The 10,198-nt window shown below is 39.3% G+C and overlaps 1 protein-coding gene across 1 annotated transcript; it reads left to right on the forward strand.

Moving 5' to 3' along the window:
- Positions 1-5,347: 5,347 nt before the first annotated feature.
- On the forward strand, positions 5,348-9,744 carry Brs3 (bombesin receptor subtype 3). Its single transcript, XM_042697542.1, has 3 exons — positions 5,348-5,931; positions 7,666-8,017; positions 9,331-9,744. Exons 1-3 carry the CDS (start codon positions 5,498-5,500, stop codon positions 9,742-9,744), a joined length of 1,200 nt encoding a protein of 399 aa, XP_042553476.1. The 5' UTR covers positions 5,348-5,497.
- The last annotated feature ends 454 nt before the right edge of the window (positions 9,745-10,198 follow it).

Here is a 10,198-nt window from a genome sequence, read left to right on the forward strand (position 1 = left end):
CACTCAGTGGATGCTCTTCTACTGGGTGGAGGCTCATATAATTTTACATAGGCCTATGTAAAATTTTTCGCTAAGACATCTCCAACCGAAGCCTACTGGTGGCATCTTGACCAGTCAGTATTCTGTGCTGGAACTAGTCAAAGCTGTTGCCTGGGATGATAGAGTATTGCATAGAGTATTGCTGAAAAGCACAAGCTCTAGAACCAACAATCTAGTTCAGTGCAATAGCTTCATTTGTCCTGCATTTCAGCTTCTTGGTATATAAATCAGAATTACAGAGCCAGTTAACTAAGAGCACCAATTGAAATCTTCCTGAAGTTGGAAGTTACGAAGTTTCTTTCAAGAGGCAAAACTAAGTTGTGCAGCCAGTGCATTGAAAGAAGGTTATAGAAGGCTGATTTGTGGTTATAGGGACATGTGGAAGTAACCAGATATCCCTGGCTCTATTGAAAGAGCATTATCATTAAAATTCTTTCTAGAAAAAAGGTGGGAAAGGAGGTTTCCAATGCCTTTTTAATTACAGTGGTGCTGGGTAAAAGATCTTTTTTTTTTTTTTTGAAGGCTTCATATGCCTTCATTCTGCCAGTGCCTAGCAGATTACTGAAGAGGGTTTTCAATGTGATTATCAGGCTAACTAGAATGCTAGGGAGATAGTAGGGCAGAGTTTAGAGCTCCCAGTAGAACAATGCCAATATCCCTTTTTATGTAAATAGGATAGTTAAAGTAAATAATGTGTGAATGGGACACCTGATTTGAGGGGTAGAAGAGAATTCTTGGAAAAGAAAGAAGAGTACTACGAAGAAAAAAATGTAATGAGATAAATTCATCTTCCTAGTTTGTACCTCAACATTTGGGACTTTTTTTTTTTTTTTTGGTCTGGGCCTGGGCGCTGTCCTTCAGCTCAAGGCTAGTACCATACCACTTGAGCCACAGCGCCACTTCCGGCTTTTTTTGCTGAGGAATCAAACCCAGGGCTTCACATATGCGAGGCAAGTGCTCTACCACTGAGCCACCTTCCCAGCCCTGTACCTCAACATTTGGGAAGCCTACATACACATTTTATCTGGTGCAAAATTGTCTCAACCTGTTATGATGGTAGAGCTTTACACTGGTCACAGCATATGAGATTAAGCATGTGTGGGTGGACAGACAGTGATAAGGACATCTAGAAAGGTACCTCAATCTGAGAACAGCCTGCATGGTTATCCATTAAGTTTAGTCATGGCAGGAATTTGCCTTTAAAAAAATTCACTTGGAAGTTTCCATTGGAGATGGACTCAGTATAGCTAAACATTGAAATTTATGTTTTTTGAACTTTGTCTCCACAAAGGACATTGTAAATAGTAATGTTTCTCTTGTGATATGAAACCGTACCCAGCAAGGTTTTGAAGTAATAAAATATAAGGGAAAACAACTTGATAACAGTAACTATTGATCGCTATTGTTCCGAATATACCCGTAAGTCAACTTGTATCCTCTTACACTTGATCGAACTCTGTTGATTTATAACAAAGAAACATCCTGTTTCTTAGCACAAATGTGTAAAAGAAAGAAAGTATAATGAGAGATTAAGAGTTTGGGATACTCATTTTTATTTCATAAACATATAGGGTATTTGTGTTTGAGTCAGAAGCAAAAAGTTTATCCTATTCATCTTCTATTAGAAAAGATCAACACAAACATGGTGACTGTTTGGGCAAAGGTTCCCAAAACTTCACTGTCTCACAAGTCTCACTCAGGAGGGGTGGGTAGCTACAGGGAAGAAAGCCAGGTCCAGGAAGATATTTGACACATCTCTCACATTACCTAGCACATTTTTCTTTCATGAACAGCTACAAACTGTCTCGGAGACACTCATAGGAGAACTTACTCACTGTCCTGAACAAACTGCTGTGAGCTTAAATACGTGATTCTCTAAGTTCATTTCCCCACCATTAGCAGCAGCAACTGGTAACTTGTAGGAGAAACACATGCTCAGGACCCACTGCAGACCTACTAAATTAGAAATTCTGGAGGTGAGACTCAGCATTCTGTGTTTTGATAACCTATCTGACAATTCCAATGGAAGCCAAAATTTGAGACCCACTGTTCTTTTTTTTTTTTTTTGGTCGGTTGTGGGGCTTGGACTCTGGGCTTGGGTGCTGTCCCTGTGCTCCTCAGCTCAAGGCAACTGCTCTACCACTTGAGCCAGAGCCACTTATGATTTTCTGGTGGTTAGTTAGAGATAAGGGTATCATAGACTTTCCTGCCCAGGCTGGATTTGAACTGTGATCTTCAGATCTCAGCCTCCTGAGTAGTTAGTATTACAGATGTGAGCCACCAGTGCCCCACTGTTCTTTTTAACTGATGATCACAACCCAAAATTCCAGTCTCTCTCTCGCAACTATTTTATAACTCTTCTGTCCACACACTTTATTGAAAAGAATAGTTTTTGCTGTTAGTGGTGTTGTTTTGTCCGTCATGGGGCCTGAACTCTGGGCTGGGCACTGTCCCTCAGCTCTTCAGCTCAAGGCTAGCACTCTACCACTTGAGCCACAGTGCCACTTCCGGCTTTTTCCACTTAAGTGGTGCTGAGGACTCAAACCCAGGGCCTCATGCATGCAAGGCAAGCACTCTACCACTGAGCCACCCCAGTTTTTTGTAGCACACTCTGCTTCCAAATTCCTTGGCCATTTAAAGAGTCTGACTGGGGTTGGAGGTGTGTCTCAGGTGGTAAAGCACCTGCCATCAGATATCAAGTTTAAGTCCTGGTCTCAGATCAAAAAATAAAAAAATAACAGTAGTAACAATTAAGCTGAATTGGGAAATTCAATTTCAGAAAATTGGTGATTTATGCATTAAATGTCCAATAATTCTTTTAAGATAAAAGCAAAATTAGGATTGTGTATCAATCGCTTAATCTGTAACCAAGTAGTTGGTTTTGAGAATCTTGGGCAATAATATTGACCAATTATGCTCGTAAAAGCAAAGAAACATTTTATTTATGTTGTATAGGCCAATGTCCTGCAACTTTAGTTACAAATAACTTACTAGACAAAAAGGTAGATATAAAAGCAAGTGCATTTAAATTATCTATTGTGACTCTCTTGGAAATCTCTTATACTTGGGTGAATAGAATGTGCTAAAACCAATCCAACAACCTAAGTTTACAATGCCAAATGAGCAAATGCAGATCATTGTCAAGAACTGAGTATTTTTTAAGCCATTTTCATTGATTTTTAACCTTTCAGAAGCTAGAATCTCTTTCATCTCTGCTCTACAACAAAGCAATTGTGAGACTTAGATGAGATCCTTTCTTCCTCAGGACTTGAATTTCTATCTCTACAAAATGAGAACAATTGATTTCAACATCTCTAAAATGACTCATCTCTGATAATCTGTGATTCTGGAATTCTAGGGATCTACAAATCCCTACTGCTCTAGCACCCCTCCAATATTACTACTCTTCTGACCACTCCTGACTAGAAAAAGGACCAAGAAGGCAAAGGACATCTAATAGCTGCAATTGAAGTCATTTAAGAAATTGCATGCCAGTGTTGGTTTACTACAGAACAGCACTGTGTGGAGATCAACTGTGGTGTGAGTTGGGAGATTCTCTTTGCTAAATGATACACAGAAATCCTGGAGAGATTTCATTGTTAGTTGAGTGAGAAAAAGATGTTAATTGGAGGGAATCCCTTTTGTTATTTTAAATTATTTTTGGTAGGCATTACCTTAAGGATTCAGCCTAGTGTATGAAATTTCTTAAGTGCACATATTTCAAAGCTTAGGGATTGGAATTATGCAAGTACTTCCCCTCTCTATTCCTACCAAAAGCACACATTTAGCTGAGTGATTCAAGCAGTGAAAATAATTTCAAAAAACATGGAGAATAGGTGTGGTGTGATTAATCATGCAATTGATATAATTTAATCCACTTCATACCATCTATAGAGTTCATCACACGTATTCCATCAGTATTAAGAGCACCCTTTGTTGGTACTCCCATTCCTCCACTAGCTAAATATTATGCCATTTTAAGTAAATATCAGTGGAAGAAATGAATAAAAATATTTTATTCCCATCCAGGCTCTGGTTGCTCACATTCATAATCCTATTTACACAAGACTACATTGTCATTTTGAATTTGATAATTCCAGAGATTATTTAGCTGCCTTCAAACTGCTGACGAGCACTTTGACCACCCCATTCCCTGTCTCCCTCTCCCTCTCCCTCTCTCTCTCCCTTTCTCTCTCTCTCTCCCTGTCTGTCTCTCTCTCTCTCACACACACACACACACATACATACATACATACATATATATATATATATATATATATACATACATACATACATACACAAATATACTTTGTATTAAGATGGGCTTTTCTTGTTACTAGGGGAAATTTTTAAATGTTTACTTCCTTAAATATAAAGATCACATGTATAACCTTCATCTCTGGCGTAATCTATGCTAGTTTTTCATCTGAAAATCATGATTTTCATTCTTACAAGCCTCAAGAGATGTTGTCTATGTCATTTTGTCTTAAAGTAAGGCAGGTTTATTTTAACTATTTTTAGACAAAGAACCCCCAGAGAGCCTTTTATTTTTAAAAAAATGGAGGGAAGTGGCACTGTAGCTCAAGTGGTAGAGCACTCACCTTGAATTGAAGATCTCAGGTCCAAAGTTCAAGCCCCATGACAAAAAAAAATGATTGTCCTAATCAGTCAAATGAAAAAATTCTTTCTATTAGGATATTTAAAGACAAAAGGATAATAGTTTGGGCAGAATTTTTTTATTTCTTAAAGGTCCTTTTAATATAGCACAGCCCAGCCCCAAGAGAATGCAGAGTTGGGATATACCATATGTCAGAGGTATGTAGCTTGGGTACCTTGAATTATTGCTTCTTGGAAGTGACATGAACTCTGTCAAAGTGTGAATGATCTGTTACTTCAGCACCTCATCAATATTAAGTCTTGGGGAGTAGGTTCAATTTTGTGCTTTGGGGGACACCTACATGTATTCATCATGTAAAGGAATGTGCATTAGCCTATCCAGTGATGGCAGAAGGGCAAATGGGGGAATTTTTAAGGGGAAATCATTGAGATTTTATATAGACCATGCTGGGTAGGTATGAAGCCAGGGTGCTTCTAATAAAAAAATAGATCTAATTAATAAATTTAATTATTCAAAGTATGCACCATCAGGAAGGAACAAGCAATGGCAGAGCATTTTCTCAGCCCTCTACCCTCCTCATATATCATATGATCATCAGCGAGACCCTCCCTCCACCTCCCCCCCCTTCCAGTGCCAGATTGGTAAGTATTGAGCCAAGAATGAGAGAAGACACAAAACAACTGAAGGAAAGGAGTAGCCACATGTCTTGGATTTTCTTTCCATTCTGCTGTGCTGTGTTCTCCTGACACCACCTCGTCACTAGACGTAAGCACTAGACGTGACAATCAACTCCATTTAAACTGAGCAGGAGAAGCTCTGAAGACACAGTCTCCAGGAGAAATGTCTCAAAGGCAGCCTCAGTCACCTAATCAGACTTTAATTCTAATTACAAATGACACAGAATCATCAAGCTCTGTTGTTTCCAACGATACCACAAATAAAGGATGGACCGGAGACAACTCTCCAGGAATAGAAGCACTATGTGCCATCTATATCACTTATGCTGTGATCATTTCGGTGGGCATCCTTGGAAATGCTATTCTCATCAAAGTCTTTTTCAAGACTAAATCCATGCAAACAGTTCCAAATATTTTCATCACCAGTCTGGCATTTGGAGATCTTTTACTTCTGCTGACTTGTGTGCCGGTAGATGCAACCCACTACCTCTCCGAAGGATGGCTGTTCGGAAAAATCGGTTGTAAGGTGCTCTCTTTCATCCGGCTCACTTCTGTTGGTGTGTCGGTGTTCACATTAACGATTCTCAGTGCTGACAGGTGAGTGGCTTTTCTCTTGTTATATTTGTCAGGATAGGAAATTTATAGGCAAAACAGGAAAGGAAAGCTTGTAGTTAGCCTTTACTGACTACTCGGCTGCTTTTCTCACACTCTGAAAACTGAATGTAAGATAGAAAAAGCTGGTGGCATTTTAAATAAAAGTTGGCATCAAATGATAAAAATTTCTGTGTTAGAATTTGGGGAGTGTTTGAAACTATATGCTGGGGGGGGGGGAAGGATTTATTTTCATTGAAGTATAATTGTTTGCTTGAAAGAATACGGAACAATGTTTTTATTTTCCTCCAGCTTATTAAATAAGGCAGATTGCTGCAGGTGTAAAGGGGGGAAAAACACCTCTATGCTTTATACATTAGTGCAGCCTAGTGGTACAATATAGTCAATATGAAAGCATCGGCGTAGATGTGAAATCAGCCCTATAGACACATTGCCGTATATTGGAAGGCAAGTAAAAACAGAGTCTGCCACTAATTTATTTGGCATCACTAAGTTAACAGGGGGAAAAAAGATAATGTTTTCAGCTCCGTGGCAACACTGTAAGGGCACCACTTAATTCTATTTGTTTTCTCTATAGGCATTCAGAGACACTGTGGTTTCCAGAGAAATAAATTAATCCTGATTGACTTTTAGAGTTCTATGGATCGAATGTGTGAAAACCTCTCACTGCCAGCGTGCAGTGAGACCTGCTAGGACCCTGCTAGGATGTTTTTAGTCTAAGTACTCTATAAGGGTGTGTGTGTGTGTGTGTGTGTGTGTGTGTGTGTGTGTGTGTGTGTGTGTGTGTGTGTGTGTGTGTGTGTGTGTTGTGCGTGCGTGCGCGCGCGCGCGGGCTCACATGTGTGTGTGTAACTATTGTACAATGAAAATTGTGAAAGAATGAAAAAATTGAAGCTCTAAACGTTTTTGTTTTTGTTTTTCAAAAAAGGTGATCTTTAAAAACCCTGCTGTAAGTAATCAATGCCTGGCAGTACCAGAAGGACTTGCTTCCTCGGGGTCCGCAATCTGACAAGAAGTAACAGCTTTCCTTGTGTCTTTTTCAGGTTTTTGCTTTGACTGGTTATCTATCTTATTGGAGGACAGATTTGCATTAAATGTTACAGGTTTTTAAAGTGGATTTATCCAAATAAGGAGTCATCTTTGTACAGGAGTTCCAATTTCACCCTTGGCTTGCCCTAAATCTCCCCCACTGATTGTTGGATCAGTTCGGGCAACAAAGTAGCACTTATGAATGGGGATGAAATTAACCCTCTCCTCTTTACTGCCTTAAATCCCTGGAATTCTTTTCTAGGCAGGTTGAAGACTGCTCTCTCATGAAGAAAGGAGAATTAATTCGGTTTAACATGAGTCACTTATAGAAAAATAAAGTTGTTTAGAACATTTAAGGTAATATACAGGTGGTGAATTACTCTCCATCACACATAAAATCATGCTAAAAATATTTGCCTGAAATAGAGGGTCAGAACACAAAAATTATAGAATTGCAAACCTGGAAAATCTTATGGGAGTGAATGAGGGAAAAGCCAATTCACATATATGAAAACCCTGAGGTATATTATGTGATTTTTGAAACCACAACCTGTTCGGGTTAGTTAATGTTTGTGATAATACATGGATAGATAAGAGGTAGAACTGATGCCTATTATGGTCACTTCTAACTCTAAGATTCTGTTATGCTGATATTGATTTTAACCTTTTCCTGTGTTTATGTGTTTCTAGATACAAAGCAGTCGTGAGGCCACTTGAGCGACAGCCCCCTAATGCGCTCCTGAAGACATGTGCAAAAGCTGGCTGCATCTGGATCGTGTCTATGATATTTGCTCTACCGGAGGCTATTTTTTCAAACGTATACACTTTCCGAGATCCCAACAAAAATAAGACATTTGAATCGTGTGCCTCTTACCCTGTCTCTGAGAGGCTCCTGCAGGAAATACATTCTCTACTGTCTTTCTTAGTGTTCTACATTATTCCACTCTCGATTATCTCTGTTTATTATTCTTTGATTGCTAGGACTCTTTACAAAAGCACCTTGAACATACCTACTGAGGAACAAAGTCATGCCCGCAAGCAGGTATGTATGGATGGGCACTCATGCCAGTACAGTTTGAATTTACAAGTGCAATTCTAAAAGCGCACTCTGAACTTTTGCAGAGTGAGCAAGTGTGCATTTACCTTGTGCATAAATATAATAGCAGTGCACTGTTCTTTTTATGAACAAGAACCCTTGTTTATAAGGAAAACAGTTACACAGTAATAATTGGCTATCACACACCAACTGAACAATCTTGAACAAGTTACTGGGTCTCTCTAAGCCTCAATGTCCTTATTTTTGAAATATAGAGTACGAATAGCTGACCTAGGAGAGTAGTCACTCATTTACTCCCTAGAATAGTAACACATTGGTGAGACAATAAAACAAAGCATCTTCTGTTTTACAAAGTGCAACAGAATAACAGAGAGATATACAGAATAGTAGAAGTGGGAGGACTCATCACATTATTCAATGCAAATAACTTACACCCGTACATGAGCAAAACTGAGTTCTGAGGACCTTGCCATAAATGAGAGAACACAGTGAGTCACACACTCTTGATTAAAACTCTTGCAAGAGCCAGGTGAGGTCTCCTCTCCTAAATGGGGACAGAGTAAAAGATGTGTTGCCAAAACATAGTTTCATTTGATTAAGGGGAAAAAAACCTGTTTCTATCTTACAGGAGGGAAGGGAGGAGTTGATTCTATTCACTTCCTGATCACGGGGCTAGTTAATTTCACATGGGTGCTCATGAGACTGAAGCTGCGTGTTGGATGCCTATGTGAACTAGTTATCTGTGACCACAGGCTATGTTTTTACTTAACCTGTTGCATCTCTCCTAATAGGAGTATTCTCATATATGAAAGATAGCACAAGATTTTTATTCCACTATAGAATTTCTATAATTTAAAAGGGTTTTGACCCAAACAGGAAAACTTTCATAAGTCCAAGCAGACTTTTAGCCTACTTAGCTTCCACTGGAGCAATGAAAACAGTTTTACATTATGTGTCCATTTTTAATTAAACCCAATCACAGGGAAATCCACAGCATAACTTAAATTGAGCTGGCTGGCAGCATCCTATAGTTTCTTAAAATCAGGCAGTGGGGGAGTCTATGAATTAGTTAATGGGATCAATATCATTGGTTAACATACCAATTAACTTGCTGTGTTCTGTCCCCACTGGTTGACTTCCTGTGTGCCCCAGCTAGTCAGCTCAGGGAGACATATTCCAGATTGATAATCGTATATATCTATATACACCTGGAAGATGGCTTTTCTTTCCCTCAGCTAGTGACATTTTTCATGTGTGTGTGTGTGTGTGTGTGTGTCTTTTTTTCTCTCCTTCTCTAGATTGAATCCCGGAAGAGGATTGCTAAAACAGTTCTGGTGCTGGTGGCTCTGTTTGCTCTCTGCTGGTTGCCAAATCACCTCCTGTATCTTTACCACTCGTTCACTTACCAAAGCTACGCAGACCCCTCTGCCATTCATTTCCTTGTTACCATTTTCGCTCGGGTGCTGGCTTTCAGCAATTCTTGTGTAAATCCCTTTGCTCTCTACTGGCTGAGCAAAACTTTTCAGAAGCATTTTAAAGCTCAGCTATTCTGCTGTAAAGCAGAGCTGCCCGAGCCCCCTCTTGCTGACACCCCTCTGAACAACCTGGCTGTGATGGGAAGGGTCCCCTGCACTGGGACTGCACACGTTTCTGAAATTAGTGTGACCTTATATGCTGGCTGTAGTGTGAAGAAGGAAGAAGATAGAGTCTAGCTTTTGTAGGGGGAGAAACGATGCTTTACCTCCCAGCATGTGTACCCAAGTCTGTACTGGGTATCAGTATGTGGTGTATGCATTTTTGTTGGTTGTGAATTGTGTTGAAATCTTCAGAGTGAAGAATCTCTCTAAGTAAAAGACAAACCATGATTTTCTTCGAAGTACAAATCGTAATGTTATTGGGCTTTCTAAATAAAAGGATACCCAGGAACTATAGAAAGGCAAATTTATATACGCCAGTGAATTATTAGGGAGGTTGAATAAGAGAAATACAACAAGATGAAACTTTAAAATCCAACTTGTTTTCATTATATCGCTGATGCTTCTAATTTCTCATGTATTCATGTGGTTATCATAAAATTGTGTTTGTGTTTACTATGTGGTGTAAATCTATGGATTCAACTTTGCACATGAAAGGGAGATCAAAAAGAGATAAAATGTTTCTTCTGCA

The sequence above is a fragment of the Dipodomys spectabilis genome, unplaced genomic scaffold, assembly GCF_019054845.1.
Source record: "Dipodomys spectabilis isolate Male_0828 unplaced genomic scaffold, ASM1905484v1 ptg000221l, whole genome shotgun sequence".
Lineage (NCBI taxonomy): Eukaryota > Metazoa > Chordata > Mammalia > Rodentia > Heteromyidae > Dipodomys > Dipodomys spectabilis.

Excerpts from the sequence above, each read along its gene's own strand:
- Brs3 (XM_042697542.1), top strand. The coding sequence starts at position 5,498 with ATGTCTCAAAGGCAGCCTCAGTCACCTAATCAGACTTTAATTCTAATT. Across the intron at positions 5,932-7,665 it reads ACGATTCTCAGTGCTGACAG|ATACAAAGCAGTCGTGAGGC; the intron begins GTGAGTGGCTTT and ends ATGTGTTTCTAG. Across the intron at positions 8,018-9,330 it reads AAAGTCATGCCCGCAAGCAG|ATTGAATCCCGGAAGAGGAT; the intron begins GTATGTATGGAT and ends CTCCTTCTCTAG.